This window comes from Ovis aries, chromosome 8, assembly GCF_016772045.2.
Source record: "Ovis aries strain OAR_USU_Benz2616 breed Rambouillet chromosome 8, ARS-UI_Ramb_v3.0, whole genome shotgun sequence".
NCBI classification, from domain to species: domain Eukaryota; kingdom Metazoa; phylum Chordata; class Mammalia; order Artiodactyla; family Bovidae; genus Ovis; species Ovis aries.
In genome coordinates, this window is record NC_056061.1 from 81,784,215 (window position 1) to 81,806,971 (window position 22,757).

Here is a 22,757-nt window from a genome sequence, read left to right on the forward strand (position 1 = left end):
CAATCCCTGGGTCAGGAAGATCTTGGCCACAAAGGGAAGACTAGCAGGAGGTCAGCAGCTGGAAATGGGCTTTCCTGGTGGCTCAGTGGTAGAGAACCCACCTGCCAAGGCAGGAGACAGAGGTTCCATCCCTGGGTCGGGAAGATCCCTGGAGAAGGAAATGGCCACCCACTCCAATATTCTTGCCGGATAAACCCCCCTGGCAAGCTACAGTCCATCAGGTTGCAATAAGAGTTGGATGCTGTTAGTTGGACTGAGCAACTAACAACAACAAAAACAACAGCAGCTGAAAGGGGAATGGGGCTGAGAGCCTTTTTCTCCTCCTTTTTTCAAACAGGAGAGACTGAAGTACATTTACAAGAACCCAGTTAACTCTCAGAGGAAGGGTCGGTTTACTTGGCAGTGCAGGGTTCCCCGAGAGGGCAGGACGGGTGGGTCAAAGCCCGGGTGGAGGGCTTGGTCTTGGGAAGAGGGACACTTCTCTGTGTAGTCAGAGAGAGGAGACTTGGAGGAAGACAGATTCTAAATATGGCGCTGGCAGTGGCCAAAGGTTTACTTTAAAATCCCCATGACGTTCTCATGTGCCTCCCTGACCGGGCACATTTACCTTGGACTTTAGCCTGAATGATAACAGTGTTTCACATTTAGTACCTAGACCCAACTACATATGAGGAAATTATCCAGTGCTTTTTGGGGGCAGTATTTCCTGTAGCTTTTAACATTGGTGATGATGCGGTGGACAAAATTAAACTCTACAGCTATATCTTTAGTACTAAATGCTAATAGTGTTTACCAAGGAAGGGGCAGGGGGCTAAGAAAAAAAAGAAGAATGTGGTGGACCATTTCAGACTGAGCAAAGCAGAGAGCAGAAACCTGCTGAAGACATCTGCTTTCACGCAATGGTTTTTTTAAAACTCAGTTGCCCACCAGCCGGGTTTAGGCGGTAGGGGTGGGGGTGAGGTTCACTTTAAACGAACCTGGGGCCGTAGCTGAATGGCCCTCACACCTGCTGGAAGCTTCTGTGGTGACTGAATTCCCTGCAGGTTCTGCAGAGAGGCAGCTAGCCAACCCTAAATGCTTTGGGCAATGGTCTTCTTAGTGGAAACTGAGCCAGTTCTCTTGTTTGCCTGGGCTGACTTGGCCAGGTGAGGAAAAGTCATCACCTGCGATAGAAACTTCCAGCCACCTTGATCAGCCCATCCATTTCCAGGAACCGAGGACCTGGGCTTCTTAACGTGACAGAAGTTTGAGCTGTGCTTCTTGTTCTTTCAAAAGGGAGGGTGATCATCTCTAGTTGCACCCATGTTGCTGCCAGACAGAGGCAGACTCAGACACAGAAGAGACTTGTGGTTGCCAGGAGCGGGGAGGGAGGGGAGGGATGGAGCCGGAGTTGGGGGTTAGTAGAAGCGAACTATTCCATTTAGAAAGGATAAGCACAAGGTCCTACTGTAGAGCACAGGGAACCATATTCAGTCTTCTGAGATAAACCATAACGGGAAGGAATATGAAAAAGAATATATATGTAGGTGTATAACTGAGTCACTGCCGTACAGCAGAAAATTAGCACAGCATTGTAAATCGACCATACTTTAATAAGATAAAGGAAAAGGTCTAGAGATTGCTTCATACATTGGGACGTCAGGCGCTGGGCAGGGAACGTTGAGTGTTGAGCTTGTTTCTGTAAGAATAAAATCTAAAGCGACCTTAGACATAAGAGGGTCACAGAGACAGTGCCAGCCCTGATGCTACCGCCTGTGTGTCCGTGGCCAGCTCCCTTCCCCGCTCTGGGCTTTGACTTCCTCCTCTGGAAAAATGACTGAATGGCCTCCACTGTTGTCAAGACAAATTATTGATATTGTATTTATTGCCAGTGTATCAAAGAACCTTGCACGAGATCGGAAAGTATTAAAAAAAAAAAACACCACTCAGATGAATTTATAGAGGCGGGAAGGGGAGGAGAGTAGTAAATAAAGAATGAACAGATCCCTGCAACAAATACTGGAGTGGGTAGCCTATCCCTTCTCCAGGGGATCGTCCTGACCCAGGAATCGAACCGGGGTCTCCTGCATTGCAGGCAGATTCTTTACCAGCTGAGCTATCAGGAAAGCCCTGCTTATTGAATAAAGAGTGGTAACTGGGTCATATTAGGGCTTTTATAGAACAGGTAGGATGTGCTTCATGGGAGAAAAGCTTATCAGAAAAGAACTTGTCAGAAATCTGACATCCATTTTGTAAAATCCTGAAAGACTTTAGAAAGATGGATTAGAGGTTGGTGGTCCAAAGACCTCCACGGGAGGTATAATTTTCTAACCTGAAAAAATACCAAAGAGAATGTGTTCAGTGCCTTGGTGATTCTGATGATGAGCCAGGACAGTTGGCAGCCCTGGGTCTCAGGAGGTGGAGCCTTGAGTGCAGGGCTCCTAGAAGCAGATGACATTGAAGTTTTTTAAAAAGTGTGCATCTTGCTATTTCTTTTCAATCTGTAGTTCCTCTTCCCGTCTGAAACATTCGAATGAGGCTTGTTTCCTTGGGAGATTTTTTTTTTCCTCTGCATATAATCAGGCACACATTTTCAATGTTTCCAAACTGTTTATTTTTCTTGGATCCTTCAAAGGCGCACCGAGGAGGCAGGTCAGCTCTTTGTACGGTGAACCTATATAAAGCCGTAAAGTAGGTCACACTTGCATATCGGGTACAGCTCTGCCTGCCTCTTCTCCGCTGTGGAAATAATTGATCTAGAAGCACCCGGGTGGAGTTCTCAAGGACTGGTTCTTCTGTCCCTAAGATTTTATGTAGTGTGTGTGCTTCAGTCACTTCAGTGCGTCTGACTCTTTGGGACCCTATGGACTGTAGCTCGCCAGGCTCCTCTGTCCATGAGACTCTCTAGGCAAGAACACTGGAGTGGCTTGGTTGCCATGCCTTCCTCCAGGGGATCTTCCCAACCCAGGGATGGAACCTGCGTCTCCTGTGTCTCCTGCATTACAGGAGGACATTAAATAATTTCACTTAGGTGGAACGTGATGTGATAGGAAAAGGGCAGGGTTCGCAGGAAAGATATCCTTCAGCTTTTGAATGAGTTTCTTCAAGGCTGGAGCACAGTTCTTCGATGAAGGCTAGAGAAAAGTTCTTGCCAGCCAGGATTTTAAGTGTAAAACTGATGAAAGAGAAGCCAAACCCTTTTGAAGAAACACTGCTTTGGATGGCTGAGACTAGAGCTCTGCAGACATCCCCATGTTTGGCATTTAGTGTGGGTGAACAGTGGGTCAGAGTTGCCTTCATGTGGCCAGGACTGTCTGTTTAAGAACTCTTCAGCCTGAACTTCGTGTTGATGTGATGGAACCGCTGGCTGGAGTGGGATAGTTGAGCCCAGCTGTGCAAGAGAACAAGGCTCTTCAGACCAGTTTATCCGCCGGGCAGCTGTTTTTATCTTCGTTATTGCCTTTAGTACTGCTCCCACCACCCTGGGGACCAACTGTGAATATATGATGACTTCCCTTTGGCATGTAGGCCACCCTAGCTCAGAGTCATCAAGGAGCTCCTCCAAAGTCATCTGGGGGTTTCCCTGGCAGCTCAGTGGTAAATAAGTAGATAAAATTATCTTTGAAAAAAGCTAATGGGTCTTCATAGAACCATTCAACTTCAGTTTCTTCAGCATTACTGGTCGGGGCATAGACTTGGATTCCCATGATATTGAATAGTGTGCCTTGGAAATGAACAGAGATCATGTCACCCTGCTTATTTAACTTATATGCAGAAGACATCATGAGAAACGCTGGGCTGGAGGAAGCACAAGCTAGAATCAAGATTGCCGGGAGAAATATCAGTAATCTCAGATATGCAGATAACACCACCCTTATGGCAGAAAGTGAAGAAGAGCTAAAGAGCCTCTTGATGAAAGTGAAAGAGGAGAGTGAGAAAGTTGGCTTAAAGTCCAACATTCAGAAAACTAAGATCCGGTCCCATCACTTCATGGGAAATAGATGGGGAAACAGTGTCAGACTTTTTTTTTTTGGGGGCTCCAAAATCACTGCAGATGGTGACTGCAGCCATGAAATAAAAAGATGCTTACTCCTTGGAAGGAAAGTTATAAGCAACCTAGATAGCATATTAAAAAGCAGAGACATTACTTTGCCAACAAAGGCCCGTCTAGTAAAAGCTATGGTTTTTCCAATAGTCATGTATGGATGTGAGAGTTGGACTGTGAAGAAAGCTGAGTGCCGAAGAACTGATGCTTTTGAACTGTGGTGTTGGAGAAGATTCTTGAGAGTTCCTTGGACTGCAAGGACATCCAACCAGTCCATCCTAAAGGAGATCAGTCCTGGGTGTTCACTGGAAGGACTGATGCTGGAGCTGAAACTCCAATACTTTGGCCACCTGATGCAAAGAGCTGATTCATTGGAAAAGACCCTGATGCTGGGAAAGATTGGGGGCAGAAGGAGAAGGGGATGACAGAGGATGAGATGGTTGGATGGCATCATCGACTCAATGGACATGAGTTTGGGTGAACTCTGGGAGTTGGTGATGGACAGGGAGGCCTAGTGTGCTGCGGTTCATGGGGTTGCAAAGAGTCAGACACAACTGAGAAACTGAACTGAAGAGTGAATCTGGAAAACTATGTAAAACCTGGATTATCTTAAAATTATTCTTAAAGTATTATTGGCAGCTCTAGTTTCTCAGAGGGTGATAGTGGTGTGGATCATTGGTGTAAGTCTTGTTTGATTTTGGACTTTGTGTGCATTTGGGCTGTGTCTTTTAAGTTTTGTTCTGGGTAGGCAAGGTGAAAATTAGCTTGTTCCCCAGTTCACACTGACAGCAGGTAGCTAGAAAGATGATAAGGTTTTTGAGGACAGGGAGTGAAAAGAACTAAAAAAAATGAATACTTTCTTTTGGCTAATCTTAGAATGTATACATAGAGTCTTATGTGGATGAACTTTTAGGCACTGTTTTTTTATATGTATGTTTTCCATGTGAGTTTCTGTGGATTGCTGGAGGCCTTTGGCCTGAATGAAAGCACTTTTCATCTTGATTTAAGAAATTGTGATAAGTACTTCCTACATTAAAAAATTCAAATAGTCCAGAGGCTATCAAATGAAAACTAGTTCACCTCCTCTTTGGTGCTTCTCCTCTATTTGTAACTCCTAGCAGTTTTATCGTGTCCTTCCAGAAATGCACACGCAAGTGTGTGTGTGTGTGTGTGTGTGCATATATGTGTATGTGTATATATGTATGGGGACTTCCCTGGTGGCTCAGATGGTAAAGAATCTGCCTGCAATGCGGGAGACCTGGGTTTGATCCCTAGGTCAGGAAGATCCCCTGGAGAAGGGAATGACTCCAGTATTCTTGCCTGGAATATTCTATGGACAGAATATATGCATATATATGTTTACTATGCAAATGGTTTTTGTCAGCTAATCACATATCTTGGGTATATTTCCCTATTACCATATAAGAGATAGAGAGCCTCTATCTCTTTTTAGGGTCTGCATAGCATCCTATAGTAGAGATGGACCATAATTTACTTAGCCAGAAAGGACTTCTAAGTTTCCAAGTTTTTAAGGCTGTTGTTAACTAGGCTGCAGTAAACATTCCTGTACTTACACAATGGCACATATATGTGACTTTGTCTATGGGACTGAATAAAAGGATGCTAACTGTTTCAGAAAATAATGACTTGAACTGATATAAAGTGGTGAGACCACTGCTTCCAGTGTGTCCTTCCCAGGATGAGGAGGCCTTTCCTAGAAGATCACTCAGTCATGTCTGACTCTTTGTAACCCCATGGACCGTAGCCCGGCAGACTACTCTGTCCTTGGAATTTCCCAGGCAAGACTACTGGACCAGTATCGCCATTTCCTACTCCAGGGGCTCTTCTGAACCCAGGGATCGAACCTGCCTCTCTTGCATCTCCTCCAGTGGCAAAAGGATTCTTTACCACTGCACCACTTGGGAAGCCCCAGCTGGTCCCATTATCCAGTCTTATACCGCTCACCAACTTCTGAGGGAAATACGTGTTGAGAGATCAACTTTTATACTCGTTAAAAAGATAAAGTCCCACAAGAGGGATTACCGGATTAGCAATTTTAATGCTAAATTTAAAAATTTCCTAAACTGCTTTAGGAAGATGTGGCCCCAGTTTATACTTCTGTAGAAGGCAATGGCACCCCACTCCAGTACTCTTGCCTGGAAAATCCCATGGACGGAGGAGCCTGGTAAGCTGCAGTGCATGGGGTCGCACAGAGTCGGACACGCCCGAGCGACTTCACTTTGACTTTTCACTTTCATGCACTGAAGAAGGAAATGGCAACCCACTCAAGTGTTCTTGCCTGGAGAATCCCAGGGATGGGGAAGCCTGGTGGGCTCTATGGGGTCACACAGAGTTAGACACGACTGAAGCGACGTAGCAGCAGGCATAAATCAGGGTCAGGCAGTTGTTCAGGAAGTGATCAGTGCTTTTTGGAGTGAACTTTGCTTTTTGGAGCCTGTCTAGGAAATGTGACATGTTTTTATTTAACTGTCCATTGTCAGGTGTGTGTGCCCTTTAGAAAGGATGGCAAAAGCAGTGGGGGAGAATGACAGTTTAAAAACTGTAGGGTTGGACAGGTGGGTGGACAAGACCTGTTAGTACTTCAGGGGCAGAAAGAGGCCTTTAAATTATTGATAGATGAAATACCCCACGGCTTTGAGTGCCTTTTTAATGCACAATGAAAACGAGACTCCTCCACCCATCCTGCTCTCCTCCACTCTCTCCATCTCCAGTCAGTATTCAAGAAACATGGTAGTGGGGTCTTCAAAGATAGCCGTTTTGAATAATTCACCAGGCGTTTGTTGCCCTGTCAGTCGGAGCCCCACATGTGTGCTCTGAGATAAGAGCACTGAATTGAGTAGGGTGTGTGGTGGGGGGCGCGGGGGGCGGGGGTGCTAGTGAGGGCACTTTAGTGATTAGATCACTGCACTGGACTATTGAAGAGTCAGAGTGATTGAACTCTGAAATTCTAGAATGCCATCCTTGTACTCAATTTAAAATGCTCTCAAGGGCTTGGAGCCCATCTTGTGGGACTTGAAATAGGGCTGGCCGTTCATGAGCCGTGGGCTCCCCAGATGGGCAAAAATGAGCTTAAATTTTCTGGCTTCTTCCTCTTGGGTTGTCCCTCCAGTCTTTGGTCTATGATGATGATAGTGCGGTACATTTATTACAATGAATCACCTGATCAACCTATACTGACACATTAACTGAAGTCCATAGTTTATATTAGGGTTCATTCTTTGTGTTGAAGTGTGGTATGGGTTTTGACAAATGTATAATGTTCAAGCACCTTTAGTTCTAGTATCAATCTATTATCAGTGTTGCTGGTATTGTGGAGCCTGGAAGAGAAGTTAAGAAGACTTTTTACAAAGAACTTGGAGTCTAGAAGTTTTCTGTAAACCAGAGTACCAACACACTGCCTGCTGATTGTGGGTTATTGGAATATTATGAGCTTTGAGAGCTTGATAGAAAAGTGTTAAAAAAGAAAAATAATAACTCACATTTGGGTTGTGTTTTGCATAATTATCTCACCCAAAAACTCATGCATTCATTCAGCATTTTCTGAAGCCCTTCTAGGTTTCAGGAGAGCCTTTTAGCAGCTCCCCAGATTGGGGGTAATTTATCTCCACTGCGCAGGTGAGAAAATGGATGAGATGGAGGAGTAACTTGAACCCAGGCATCTGATTCTCAGTACAGAGCCCTTTTCAACAGGCCGCACTTCAGCCTGGTGGGAAAAGCCATTTTTCAGGCAGCTGGAGACATTTCTCAGGATGCTGTTGGCTCAGCGATCTTATTTAAGGGGACTGCAGCAGCAGAGGAGAGTGGGTTGAGGGCAGAATGTCAGAAAACTCTCCATGTCGTTAAGATGAATGTGGACATCTGTCCAAGTGTTACTGTTGGAGAAGCAATGCCGACTCTTTACTCATTGCTAGACGTTTCCCATACCTGTCTAATGAATGTTCCAGGATTTATTTTTAAAAAAGAAAAAAACAAATCTGCATCTCCACTTCTGGATTTTGCACCTCCATCCCACCCTTCCCAGATTTAAGTGAATAGCAGGAGACCAGTTCACTCCTGTGAAGGTAAACTCAGCCTGTGGCGTGATGTTACCAAGGGAAGCAATTAGCTCTGATTATATGGTGGGAAGGTGTTCAGCGGAAGGTTACTAGTCTTAATAAAACCCAAGTTAATTAAAAACTTCTCATGGGTCATTATTATTTGAGCATACTGTGTGGTCTATTTTTATTTAATGATTTTTAAAGATGTCTCATGTTTTTAAGCACTAGCCCGCCTCGGCCCCCATTATCAGAGCAGGCACGGTGAACTCTGATGACCAGGAGGAGGAAGAGCTATGTGAGGCATTTGGATAGACCTATTCTGTGCTTTTTTTTTGAGTTTGGATTTTTATATTTTGTACCTTTTTATTCTTTTGCACATTTCTTTGTGAGATAGAGTGACTCTTTCATAATCTGACTACCCTGCTGGCCTTTTGTATGCAAGAGTAAGGATCTGTGTAGTTTTCAGAAAAAAGCAAAACAGCTTAAATGTATGCATTTCAGTTACTTCACTTCCCTCTTTTTAAAAAGCAGTTGATTTACTTTCTTATGCATTCCTCTTTTCAGTTGATAAGGAAATGTTTCTGTTTCTCAAGGCCAGACAACTAGACTGTGAGATTGTCTGTCAAGAGACACACATACCTTCCCTCAAGACAGCTGGTACTTGAGTGGGTAGAGTTTAATGCCACTGGCATTCCTTAGCTTAATAAGGTCCTGAAAATAGTATTGACCTTGGATTCTAGTCATCTCTCCTGTGACAATAGGCCTTAGTTTTTCCACCTCAAAAACGGGTAAAATGAAGCCAATGGACAGGTTTCTAATGACGGAACTGGCACTGATATTTATGTGTTAGAGTCTTTTTATTTTATGTGCAGGAGCACTTTTGAAATTCTATTTCCTTTTATTTAGAATTTGTGATAATTCATATAATACCTGGAAAGGCTGAGATATTTTACTTTTTTGTAGATTGTAAATGAAATAGGGCAAACATCCAGAGGAAGATATATGAAATATTTAAAAGAGCAAACTGTTTTTCCAACTCCTGAAATTTGTTTACCCCTTGAAATTGAAAGTAAGAAGTCTGACTGTATTTTTAAAATACTAAATTGAAGCTTCTCTTTCATTCAAGTGGGTGAGGCTTTGCTGAGTATTGCAGGATTTCCTGAGTATGATTCTTTTTAGCAAATATAACATCTAGGTTAGATTGGGATGGAGTATTCTGACTTGCAGATATTGGTGGAAGTCTGAAGAGACTTTCAAGCTTTCACTTGTTATATCTGAGGCTCTTTGACATAGGAGAGTGGTAAAGTCTCCATTATGTAAATTGGGAGAATGACTTCCAATCAACAGGTTAACTTTTTTTCCTTAAAGTTAAAAAAAATAAATTTTTTTTTTTGGCCTCGTGGCATTTGGGATCCTAGTTCTCTGACTGAGGATCTAACCTGTGCCCCCTGCATTATAAGCTTGGAGTCAACCACTGACTGCCACGGGAGTCCTCGAGGTTAACTTTTAAAAAATGCAGCTTCCAAGTTGTTGAACCCGGCTAAACTCTAGGTGCTTCAAGTGCCATTTTGGGATTTGCAGGAAGGCGTCAACTAGGAGCTCATTAGACATGCAGAATCCCAGCCCCCACCCTGAGCTGTAGATTAGGAATCTGCATTTACTAAGCCCCCTCCCCCCACTCGCCCAGTGATCTGCGGGATCTGCGTTCAGGTCAGGTTTCAGAGCACGGCCCAGACACCCCATCAGTGCCCTATGTCCACTCGGAAGCAAGCTGACCTGACACCCCATCAGTGCCCTATGTCTACTCGGAAGCAAGCCGACCTGGCTGACCTTCGAGGTCAGTTGGGTTTGAACTTCGAGTTCAGCTGGGTTTGAACTTGTCTCCTCCAAGGCACAGGCTTCTTTCACCTGCATTTTAACAGACACAGCCTTGTGCTGAAAACAAGTACAATCCTCCTTCCTATCAAGCAACACATTCACTGAAATGATTTCCGTAGATGTTTGAGAGGCAACCACTGTGTGATATATTTAAACTCACATTGTTCTGTTTGCAAATGTGTTGGAAAGAGTTATGAACAGGGGGAAAAAGCAAACCGTCAAGGCAGACTGCTGCTGACAGAATGACAGACAGTGGACATGAGGATTTTTGTTGAAGATTAAGGATTTATTGTTTATTAAGCAGAAAGAGTAGAGATCTGGTGGTGATGGTGTACAGCCCCAGCAAAAGTAGCATTGAGTCTGATGAGGTCAAACTCATAATCACTGCCCTATTTTTTTTTTTTTCCCTAGCACAATTTTGAATTACAAGGGGGAAAACGGCAGACAGAGAACAAACAAGATCAGCAGGTTTTCTGAGGCTGAGACCATTCTGTCCACTCATGATCTGCACCGAACGCCTAATTAACAGAGTCAGAAAACAAAATCGGTGCTTCACTTTACTGTGGACAAACAACCAGTTACAAAGCCTTTCTGCGGGGCCTTGTTAAGTCTGTTCTAGGCCTGAGGCCCAGAAATACCGCCCCAAACAGTGATTTTAGTGAAGAGGTGGTACGTTGGTAAGAGATTTGGTTAATTATTAAATATACAAACTCCAAATCAGGAGTCATCGTTGGCCATCTCTCTTGTACCTCCCATGTCCAATTGATCACCAGGTCCTGTGAATTTTACCAAGTACTGATAAATATCTTCCAGATACACGCCTTCTCTGCATTCCACAGGCCCAGGCCCAGCTCTCTGCAGCTCTCACTGGGACCACTACAAGGTCGAGCTCACCCCCGTCCATCCCGCCTGCACCCTCCACTTCACTCTTTAAGGTCCAGCCACACTAGCCAGAAGGCTTCCCGGGTGGCGCAGTGGTAAAGAGTCTGCCTGCCAATGCAGGAGATGCAGGAGACACGGGTTTGATCCCTGGGTCGGGAAGATCCCCTGGAGGAGGAAATGGCAACCCGCTCCAGTATTCTTGCCTGGAGAATCCCATGGACAGAGGAGCCTAGTGGGCTACAGTCCATGGGATCACAAAGACTTGGATACAAGTGAGCGACTGGGCACACGTGCATGCACACTAGCTGGAGGGATCTTTTCACATAAACTCCAAAATCACATTGTTCTAATTTTAAAAAAAGAAACCATTATTTTTATTGGGATTGCATTTTACATTTCTAGATTAATTTAGGAAGAATCAACATAGTTATGTTACTGAATCTTTCAGTCTAGGAATAGACTTTTTGTCTTCTTCTGTGTCTTCCAGGTTAATTTAAATTCTCTTCATATAGATCTTGTCCAATCTTGTTACATTTATTCTTAAGAATTTCCCTCTTTTGTTCCTATTATAATCAGAGGCCTGTGCTTTCAATACCTCTTCAAACTGGTCATTGTTTGTATACAAAGTTTTGTTCTCCCTGAACTCTCTCGTGGTTAGCATAGTTTCTTAGTGGATTCTTTTGGGGTTTTTAGCTATACCAGAAGATCACATGCACATAGTGATAAGCTTATCTCTTTTTTCCCAATCTTTAAATCTCTGATTTCTTTCTCTCACTCAGGTGTGTTGGCCAGCTCCTCAGTGACCAATGATAGTGGACATTCTGTCTTACTCCTGAGTAGTGAAATGCTGTTAGTGTTCCCATGCTACCTGCTGACTTTCAGGTCAAGATAGCTGTATTTTCTCATGTTAGGGAATTATCCATCATTTCTTCATTACCAATGCTGGTAAAGATTGAAGGCAGGAGGAGAAGGGGACAACAGAGGGTGAAATGGCGGGATGGCATCACCGATTCAGTGGACATGCTGCTGCTGCTAAGTCGCTTCAGTCGTGTCTGACTCTGTGCGACCCCATAGACGGCAGCCCACCAGGCTCCCCCGTCCCTGGGATTCTCTAGGCAAGAACACTGGAGTGGGCTGCCATTTCCTTCTCCAGTGCATGAAAGTGAAAACTGAGAGTGAAATCGCTCAGTCGTGTCCGACTCCTAGCGACCCCATGGACTGCAGCCTACCAGGCTCCTCCATCCATGGGATTTTCCAGGCAAGAGTACTGGAGTGGGGTGCCATTGCCTTCTCCGCAATGGACATGAGTTTGAGTAAACTCCGGGAGTTGGTGATGGACAGGGAGGCCTGGTGTGCTGCAGTCCATGGGGTTGTAAAAAGTTGGACGCGACTGAGTGACTGAACTGAATCTTCTTTACTGAAGCATTTTTACTGAGCGATTTAAAAAATTCTGACCTGATTGCATCACTCTGGTGCCTTTCATTGCTCTGAAGAGGAAGCTTTCTCACCTGTGTTCATCGCCTGGTCCTCCCGAGCCTCATCTGGTGCTTCTAGGGAATGCTGGGCCTCTTCTAAAGTTAGGACCCTTGGACACCTGTTTCCTCTGCTGTAGGGGTACCACTCTGCCTCCCACCCCAGGGCCTTTGCTTGAACAGCTCCCACCATCTTTCTGAGCTTGTCTCAGACTGGATTCCCACCCAGTAGAGAGCCAGAGTCAGGTCACGAGGTGCCTGGCACAGTGAGTTCCAGGTGGCCAGACCAGGGGCTGGGAGGTTGGGAGAAGGCCCTCAAGCTGGTTCAAGTTCTGATGACGAGAGCTGAGTGTCAAGCGGTGGTCCTGGGCTGGGAAGGAGGAACCGACCTGGGAGGTATTTTGGAAATAAATCCTCTACAGCTCGTCCACTGAATTCAGGCAGAGGTGGGGGACAGGAAAGGGACATCTAGGGTGCCCTGAGGTCACCTCTTGTGTGATTTGATGATGCCACGCACTGAGATGGGGATTTCACAAACAGGAGCAGCTTTGAGAGAAATGGGGGTGAATTCGGTTCAGACAGTCATCCAGCGATCATGGACGGTCTGGCTTTGGTGTGCTGGGCGCTGCACCAGGCTCTCTTTTTTTTCCACGTGACGCAACAGGCACAGAGCTGTGAGCCTGCTGGGTTGGAGGGGCCTGGAGGGCACCCGAGGGGAGGAGAACGCCGGGTCCCTGGATCTGTGGGTCTGGAGCTGAGGGAGGGGCAGGACTGGGGACTCGTCTGTGGTGGGTTAGGATGGGGACTGCTCCCACCCTCTGCAGTGCCGGGCCTGGCCAGCTCTTCGGTCATGGCAATCTACCCAGGAAAGGGGGCTGGCTTTGCAGAGCAGGGTAGTGTTTTCTAAACCAGTGATCTGTGAACTGGTGTCCATCTAAAATTAGCCTGTGAAAAGATAAGCTCTAGCATGTATCATTAGGTGGAATGACAAGTAATTGAGGGTGAAATTTCCCACTTAAAAAAAATCTCTATGCATATCAGGCCCGCTTACGTAAAAGAAGAGTGGGGGGACTTTTCCCAGCTGCTCTTTCCAGTGGGCTCCCTGAAGCTGCGGGCTGGCGGGCACCCAGTACCCAGTGGGGGAGCACCGGGGAGGGGGCCCTTCTTTCTCCTGCCGCCTTCAGCTCAGGCCTGGGAGGATGTGGACAGAGAATGGACCTGTGGCATGTTCACTGGTGCCCTTCCCGCTGGTGCTGGGGCCTTCCAGAAGTTAACCACAGCACGCCTTTTGTCATTCAGGGTTCTGGCAGACATGCAGTGTTTCTCCCTGTGTCACGTCCCATCCCCTGGCCTTGGTGGGCCTTGTTGGCTCTTGACGCCCTTGGGTTTTGGCAGTCTGAGGTCTCCGCGCCCAGCGCTGGCACTGTTGTTCATCATTGTTCCTGCCTCTCGCTTCGATCGCGCTTGAGTGACGTTCATGGTCGTGTACCTGGGTGACAGGAACAGTGAGTCACAGTTTCCCACACCCAGGACCTTTACTTCCTCCCCTTCAGGGGTGACGAGATTGTGTGTGTGGGTGGGGAGAGGTGGGTGACGGCCACAGTCCAATGACTGGGATCCAGGCGGGGGTCTGAGTCATCCCGCCCGGGGTTGGCGGTGGTGGGCAGGGAGGGGAGTGGTCTGGGGTGGAGGCCTGGAGGAGCTTCCTGAGGTTGCCTTGCCAGCATCTGGATACAGGGCACCTGGATACTGGTATCAAGACTTCTGGGTCATGCTCTTCCAGCTGAGAGGTGGAATCCCAAACTGGGTCATGAAATCAATTTAATAGGTTCCTGGTCAGAATTAAGAATGGAATAGAAGAGAACAGAAGATGGTACAGATGACCCTATTCGCAGGGCAGGAATAAAGATGCAGACGCAGAGAAGAGACAATTGGACACGGGAGGGAAGAGGGGGTGGGGTGAACTGGGAGACTGGGACTGTCATATATACATGACCGTGTGTAGAAAAGATACTCAGTGGGAGCTGCTGTGGAGCACAGGGAGCTTCGCTTGGTGTTCTGTGATGACCTAGAGGGGTGGGATGGGGAGTGGGGGGCCCTCAAGAGGGAGGGGATGTATTTATGCATAATGCTGATCCACTTCGTTGCATGCCAGAAGCTAACACAACACTGTAAAGCAGCTATATCCCGATTTTTGTTTAAAAAAAAGAATAGAAAATAGAGTATATCTCCCTTGGTAAGGGTAAGGATTATTTTGTAAAATTTTATTTCAGTTTGTATGTGTGTGTGTGTTTTAGACTATGATATAAAAATGCATTTATTGCTATGGTTAATGGGCCCTAAAGTGTAAAAAAGCACTGCTCTGGATGGATGGTTGTCTTTAATGAGCTCTTTGGATAAGGATTGAGGATTATTTCTCCATTTTTGTATTCCCTTGCCTCTAGCTACATGTAGCATATATTAGGCACATCTGTAGATAGCTACTTGTGAGCGAAAGAAAGGGAGGAAAGAAGGGAAGAGAAGAAAAAGGAAGAAAGGAACACAGAGGAAGGACAATGGAGGAGAGGAGAGAAAGCTCTGACTTCATAGCCCCGAAGGGCTGGAATAAGGGGCAGATCTGCGGATCAGACTTTCAGTCTTCAAGCGCCTGCCGGGAGCTCTTTTCTTTTTTCAAAACATCTTCCTGGGTGATCTGAAAGGTGACTCAGTGAAGGCTCTCATAAGGATGGGTAGGGGGAACCAGCTCCAAACCAGACAGCTGAAGGTCAGGATCATCAGGGATGAAGGAAATGTCTCAGAAAAAGTTCCTGGAGTTTGTGTAATCTCTGCTCAAGGGACCTTGATTGGGTAAACGGTCCATTAAGTTTCTACTGCTGCTGGAACAAATTTCCACAAATTTGGTGACTTAAAACAGCACACGTTGATTATCTTATAGTTCTAGAGGTCGGAAGTCCAAAGTGGGTCTTACTGGGCTACAGTCAAGGTGTCAGCAGACAAGAGGGAATCACTGTTTCGTTGCTTTTTCCAGGGTCTGCAGGCCGCCACGTTCCTTGGCTTGTGGCTCCTGCCTCTGTTTCCTAAGCCAGCAATATTGGACTGAGTCCCTCTCATGCTGTCTCCTCTCCCGTATTCAGTCCCAATTTTCTCTTCCACTTTTAAAGACCCCCGAGTTTATATCTAGGATGGAACTAGACAGGCTAATCTCTCTGTCTTAATATCAGCTGATTGGCAGCCTTCATTCCGCCTGCAGCCTTAATCGTGCTTTGCCGTGTAATCTAACATATTCACAGGTTTCGGGCATTAGCACGGAGACATCTTGTAGGGGCCATCTTTCTGCCTGCTGCGTGTGGTCCATTCTAAGATTGCCAATCAGTGGTGACCCCTGCCAGAGCCTTTGTGTTTATGTGGTGCACAGTCAGGCTGGGCATATGTGCCATGAGCATGTCATGGATGTGATAAATAGCTCCATTCATACAGAGTGGGGTAGCTGTCCCAGGGGAAAGGCTGATCTGACAGCTGGCTTTGGCTCCGTTAATTGTACAGCTAGGTTTGGGGATGCTCTCGTGTGGTACTTTCATAGAGCTGTTGTGGTATTGCTGATTCACTTGGTGAGGCTGATCGCGGTAAATAGCAACCGTGTTCATCTGGCTCACCTACCCCCGTCTGCCGGATTGTGTGTGGAACACAGGGTGAAAGGGGTGAGTACGGGTAGTAGTGACTGAGTGCCTGCATCAGGCACTGGGCCGTGTCATTTGACTTCAGTCTTCAGAACAGCTGTCTTGAGGTTGGTGCATTACTCTCCGTATCTAGACAAGAGGTAGGCAGGGCTCAGGAGGATGAGTAGTTCATCCAGCTGGTTTAAGTGGCAGGGCTGGATTCCAACTCTAACATTCTCCTCTTGGGAACCATCAAGAGGGCAGATGAATGCCTGGCTCCTAGCCCTGGACAGGAATGTTTCTTTGTTGGGTCAACTGTGTATGGAGGTTTCCCCCTCTAGAGAGGGGATGACAGTACCAGCATCTATATCCAGTACAAGGTGATGGGTCAATGACGGGGAAGCTGCTGTGGATGGGAATTCTGCTTTGATGACTAAGGATTGGTGACCTTAGTGTATCTGATGAAGGTTAAGGAGCAAGTTTCTACGTCAGTTGGTGATGGACCCGGAGGCCTGGCGTGCTGCAATTCATGGGGTTGCAAAGAGTCGGACACGACTGAGCGACTGAACTAACTGACTGACTAGTATGGCTGATGTTGAAATCTCTTAACTGTTGAGAGTATCCAGGGTTACTCCACCTCCTTAGGAAATTTAGTCTGAACTGGGGGCCACAGCAAACTAGACCAGTTACCTAACATTTTCCCTTTGGCTTTTTGAAGAAATGTTCCTTTAGGGACTTCCCTGGCAGCATTTAAAGCTCCCTGCTTACAATGCAGGGAGTGCAGATTCGATCCCTGGATGGGGAACTAAGATCCGGCATGCTGCATGGTGCGACCAAAACAGAAGGGGTAAAACAAGAAATGCTCCTTTAGTTTCCCCCCCTTGGAAATGCTCAGCCAATAGCAATCTACCGAAGGGGCTCACTGGTTGGCCTCGTAGGAAGCCGTGGGAAGAAGCAGAGTTCACTTGCAGTTTCTGTTTGTGGCGAAATTTGTGTTCAGGTGCAGTTTGAGGCTTCTTGTGCTTGTATATATTTGATTTTTAAAATAAATAAAAAACAGTTCAGGCAAACAAAAGAACTTTGGCTTACTCATCTTTGTACCTCCAGTACTTGTCAGAATGGATGCTCGACAACTGTGTTGAATGAATGGTCATATTACTAATTCCTTTCTTGGATAAAATATCATATGAATAAGAGGCTGTGGGGGACAAAAGAGAGCAGGGTGGAGGCCTTACTTCAAGGTGCTTCCTGTCTCACAGATGCGTGTGCCCAGTGCTTTTCCTAGGGCTGTTAGTTGTATAGAAGGTGGAAAGCTTATGATGGAAGAGTTCATAAGTCAGCTGAGATTTGTAGGCACTGCTGCTTTCCTGAACAATTAAGTTTCTTTGTTGGGTGGCCTTCCAAAAGGAGGTGGTTTCTTGGATAATTTCCATTATAATTTAACTTAAAATTTGACTTTCTTTGAGATAGAATAAAGGGGTTTCCCAGGTGGTGCAGTGGTAAAGAATCCAGGAAAACCCATGAGACGCGGATTCGATCCCTGGGTCGGGAAGAGCCCCTGGAGGAGGACAACCCACTCCAGTATTCTTGTCTGGAAAATCCCATGAACAGAGGAGCCCGGCGGGCTGCTGTCCATGGGGTCACAAAGAGTTGGACATGACTGAGCACACACATCATGTCACGTCATGTCAAATCACAAGGTAGGAAAGGTTTAAGATTGCGTGGAGACAGACCAACCAAAGCTGTTTCCGCATAATTTGTGAGCGGCAAAATGGCTTTCTTGCTGCTTAAGCCACTGACATGAGCCAAGTGTTTCCACCTATGGTGGCTGCTAAATTAATGTAGAAAAATGTAATAGGAGAAGCATCTTTTCCATGCTTCTTAATGTTGCCACATACTCTTGACATTTAAGCATGTGCAATTTTCTGGGACCATTTTTGTGTTTCTGAATCCAGATGGTTGTTCCAAAAGGAGCACTGTCCCTGCTGATCAAGTGGGAAGCAAAGAAATAAGTTTTCCTTCTGCATGAAAATCTACTTGGAGGGCAGTCCCGCTGTCGTCAAGGGACTGCAGCGCCTCACCTCCCAACATGCAGTGGGTCTGTTTCTAATGAAGATTTTCAATGGCCTGCGGTCACTTTTCTTTGAAAACCTTGTCATGTGCCTCAGCAGATGGCTAGTTTGCATTTGGGCTTGAAATCTAGCACGCTGCTGGCACGGTCGCTCTATTTCTTGAGACTTATTTGGGTAATAAGAATTTATAATTGAATTAAGTTGGCCCTTATACCTAATTATTTTAATTTCATGTGGGCACACGTTTGCAAGCTAAATGCCAAATGCCACTGTGTGTCTTTCCTGATCATGAAAAGAGGGTACTTTCCTTAGAGTAATTATAGCCTGTTCTTGAATAATGATTTTTATTTGCCTGCACAGAGAAACTCATAGATATTCTCTGAATAATGGAAGAAGAAAATTGCAAAAGTCATGACTAAGACAAAGCCAGAGACTTAGGGCACTCTGAGGCTGGCCTGGGGCGAGATATTCGAGAACAGGTGTCTAACTACAGCTAACTTCCTTTTTTTAAAACAAAAACAAAACCAAAAACCATTATTTATATTTAATTGGAGGATGAATGCTTTACAATGTGTTGGTTTCTGCCATGCATCAACATGAATCAGCCATGGGTTTATGTATGTCCCCTCCCTGTGAACCTCCCTCTCACCTCTCACCGTATCCCACCCCTCTAGTTGTCACAGAGTACCAGGCTGAGCTCCCTGTGTGTTGTACGGCAACTTCCCATCACCTTTCTCTTTTACATATGGTAATGCATATATTTCAGTGCTACTCTCTCAATTCATCCCACCCTCTCCTGCCCCCACTGTGTGCATAAGTCTGTTCTCTGCATCTGAATCTCAGTTCCTGCCCTGCAAACAGGTTCATCAGCACCACTTTGCTGGACAAACCACTTAACCCCCACGGCACTGTTTTGCCCGGCTTAACAGTGGCGGTGGGGTAGACACAGGGTCTCTTCTGCTTCTGATGACTCTCAGGTTGCATAACTGGGCTGCTGCGAAGGGCGGCTGTTGGTACCAACAGCAGGGCAGAGTGGCGTGTGCAAACGTGCACAGATGCACCCGCTTGTGATGCGGTGGCCTTGACCAGTGTCCTTTCGGATGGAGACATTAACGAGCTGTGACATGACATGTGCCATGAAAATGGAGGATGCTTGGATGGCTTCCAGTTGGCTGGCTTGCATCTTCCCTGAGGGTGCGCTGGACTTGTGGGGAAAGGAAGTAGCAGCCACCAGGAGGGGAGGAAAACAAAAAACAAAAAAGAAGAGGTCCATTCCCTCCACGCTCTCACTCGGTTCCCGGTTATCGTGTCAGTGTGTGACTGCGCCAAGTGAACACATCATCAACAGTGTCAAGCCTGCGTGATGCCGGAGACGGAGCCTCAGGATGGGGTTTTTGACACTGTGTAAAGATGTGCTAAAGGATTTTGGAAAAACCCACCTGCAAAATTAGAGAACCTCCAACAACGAAAAGAAGCTAAGAAAGGAAAGCAGTATCGTGTTCTAACATAATTGCATGCCGATCATTTCAGTGTTAAGAGAAGCTAGCTTTTAAAATATATACTTATATCTGATAGCTCTGTTATATTTTGAGTTCAGGTCATGAATGATTCTGATGCTCTGAAAAGACTGATGTTGGGGGAGGACAGAGTCTCTTTCCCACCCACCCAGGTGAGGACCCTGCCAGAAACTGAGGCCTACTTACACTGGGCAGTTCTTATCAGCCCAAACCATGGCCAGGGTAGAAGAAAGTATTCTTTCTTCTGCTCTGTAAGTCCCCAAGAGGACTCTGCCTGATTAAATGATTTCAGCTTGAGGATGCTATCTGATGAAATGATTTCAGCTTGGTGGTCACTTCCCGCCCACTCATCTTGTGATGCTCCTAGGCGCCCTTAACCGTCATATGTGCGTCTCTGAAAGTACACGTCTGTGAATCATCCAGGCCACCGCAATAGCTGCCACAGGGCCTTCTTTTCCTATCCCCTGGGTACTTTCCAAATGGATCTTTCACCCAGTTTTATTCAGTTTCTCAAATTTGGTCCCTGTGGGTCAAGCCTCATGAAGATGCATGCTCAACAAGCTTTACGAGCAAGGTTACCAAAAAAAAGAAAAGAAAAAAAAAGGCACACCTGGCCTTTTCCCTTCATTTATAGTCCCGTGGAGCCATTTGCTTAATGAAACTGGACCCGCTCCACACCGGAGAGAACCCTTGTGCCACGAAGGGCTGGCTGCAGTCTTGGGAGAGGGCGCCTGCTCAGGGTTTCCATTCCTGTCTGCCCGCAGAGCCTTCAGAGCGTGAGCTGCCTGGGTCTCTCCCTCGGCTCATTTGCATTGACCTTGGCGCAAGGACATGATGCAGTTGTTCTGCCATCACCGAGCCGAGGCTGTCTGCCCTGGTGCTTGTAGAAGTCGGTGCATTGCCCTGTTAGGTCCTCCAGGTGGTACACACGTTCAGCCCTCTTCATTCTCATACCGGCGGTAAGAGCCTCACAGATGGGGAAACTGAGGATCTGTGACGGCACCAGGTGGGAAGGTCTAGTGTGTGACCTGATCTCCAAGGAGATTTGGTAAGTGTGTAAATCAATGAAAAAGATGCTAGCACGTGTGGAGATGTGAGAGAGTGCGGGAAGGGGGTGTTCTGGAAAGCTCTTACGGAGTCGGTGACATTGGGATGAAACATGAGGAGAGGCAGGCATGTAGACAGGTCTGTGCTTACTTGGCCAGCGTGTGTGTCTCTGGCATTAGACTGTGAGCTCAGTAGGGAACCCCCCCAATTCTTTTTTTTCTCTGTGTTGTATCTCAAGGCCTGGCGGAGTTGGGGAGAGCCCAGCACACGTGGGTGTGTGTGGTCCATGTGCAGCTGGGTCGTTCGAATGGGTGTGAACGTGGAGGGTGTCTTAGGGAGAAGAGCACGGGTGTGAAGAACTGCACTCTGTCTGGTTTGTTTTGATCTCCTGGGCAAGGAGAGGGTGCGAGGAGTTGCTGATGAGATAGGACAAGTGGGTGGACGTCACACTGGGGGAGCCTTTGGAAGTCTAGTTAAAGACTCTTTTGAGGCCAGTCCCCAGAGTCCTGCCAGAGGTCAGCTGTGAAAGAAGTCCTCTGCTTCTTCCTTAGTCGTAAAATGGAGACACTGAAGGTGGAACCTCTTGAGATTAAAAGATTAGTCATGTAAGTTCTGGCAAGTGTTTAGCACATACTGACCCATGATAAGTACCTGCTTGATGAGCAGTGGGCTATGACTGCTGTTCTTCACTCACAAGCCATCAGAGAAGTGTTGCTTTCTTGGAGGAAGAGATGTGATTGGGCTTTTAGGAAGATTAATCTGGCAGCAATCAAGGTAAGAGACACGGGTTCGATCCCTGGGTGGGGGAGATCCCATGGAGAAGGAAATGGCAACCCACTCCAATATTCTTGCCTGGAAAATCCCATGGACCGAGGAGCCTGATGGGCTACAGTCCATGGGGTCATGAAGACTCAGATGCGACTGAGTGACTGAGCGTGAGCGCGCCACCTGGCAGCAGCAGTAGGAAGGTCTGGAATGCCGGCAGAGACCTCACGGGAGTCAAAATGAGTTAGTAGGCGGTTGAGTAGCAGGTCCCGGTGGGGGGTCACAAGGACTTGAGTTGGAGGTTCTGGGAAGAATGTAGTGGTGGGCGCAGGGGCCAGAGATCTCACGGAGGCTGAGTCTGCAGGACCTGGTGACTCACTCAAGGGAAAGTGAAGGTGGGACCCTGAGTCCCCAGGGGAGTAACAATCCTGTTCATGACAGGAAGAGCTCCAAGCGGGTGCATCTTGCAAAGCTTATGTGCTGTTTGGGTTGTGTTGGCTCCGTGGTCCCCTGGGATTCCCAGATCTAGAGGTTCTGGTGAGTTAGGAGATCCTTTCTAGAACTCTGGAGCGAGGTCAGGCAGGTGAGTCCATGGGGAGGTCATCTGTACAGCCCACCAGATAGAGGGGCTGAGGACAGGCCTGAGCTACTGAGAAGGGGCTGGAGTGGCAGGTGGCAGGGTAGCTGAAGAAGCTGAAAAGGGGTGGAGGGGCGTGGTCCTGCTTGTGACATGGTGATAACAATGAGCCCTGCTTACCTGGCCCCAACCTATGTCCACCGGTCTCCGCAGCGCACCTCAGGCCTCTCCCAATTGGTGTGGCCTAAACGAGGGCTGGGAGCCTGGGGTGCTGCGTCGGGGACCTCCACCGGTTGCCTTTTGCTGCAAGGTCATTATTTTCTGGTCATACGAAGCTTCACACTGGACAGCACATTTTCACGTTCGGATGGCACCCACATTGGCCATGCGGGACACCAAACTAGGTTAATGGACGTGTCCTTCTTCCTTAAGGAGGCCATGTCCCCCAAGAGGGTACCCAGATTCCCTTTATAGAGGCTTCATGTGCACTGAGCAGCTCGCGGGCCTCCTTGCCCCAGGCTGGAATGGGTTTGTTTTGCAGTGAGATTCAGGTTCTTAATATTTTTTAAAAGGAAGTAATGAGCCCCCTCGTGCCCCAAAAAATTCCTGTTTGTGCCTCTGTACAGCACTTGGGTCAATCCAGGGTCTCACGGATCCGCTGGAGACCCCAGTTTAAGAATCCTTCCCAGGGCTTCCCTGGTGACTCAGGGATAAAAAAATCCGTCTGCCGGTGCAAGAGACACAGGTTCAATCCCTGGTCCAGGAAGATCCCACGTGTCATGGAGCAACGGAGTTCGTGAGCTGCAACT

At 46.9% G+C, this 22,757-nt stretch overlaps 1 protein-coding gene across 8 annotated transcripts in view; it reads left to right on the forward strand.

Annotated features, from left to right (window-relative positions):
• ZDHHC14 (zinc finger DHHC-type palmitoyltransferase 14) overlaps positions 1 to 22,757 on the forward strand; it is a 289,043-nt gene that overhangs the window by 30,106 nt on the left and 236,180 nt on the right. For 2 of the 8 annotated variants that reach the window (XM_060419871.1, XM_060419872.1), the window contains exon 1: positions 794 to 20,607. The exons of the other annotated variants lie outside the window; for them this stretch is intronic. In XM_060419871.1, the coding sequence (XP_060275854.1) occupies positions 20,534 to 20,607 (74 nt within the window). In that variant the 5' untranslated portion in view covers positions 794 to 20,533. Of the gene's footprint in view, positions 1 to 793; positions 20,608 to 22,757 lie in introns of those variants that run through there. 8 annotated transcript variants of the gene reach the window in all.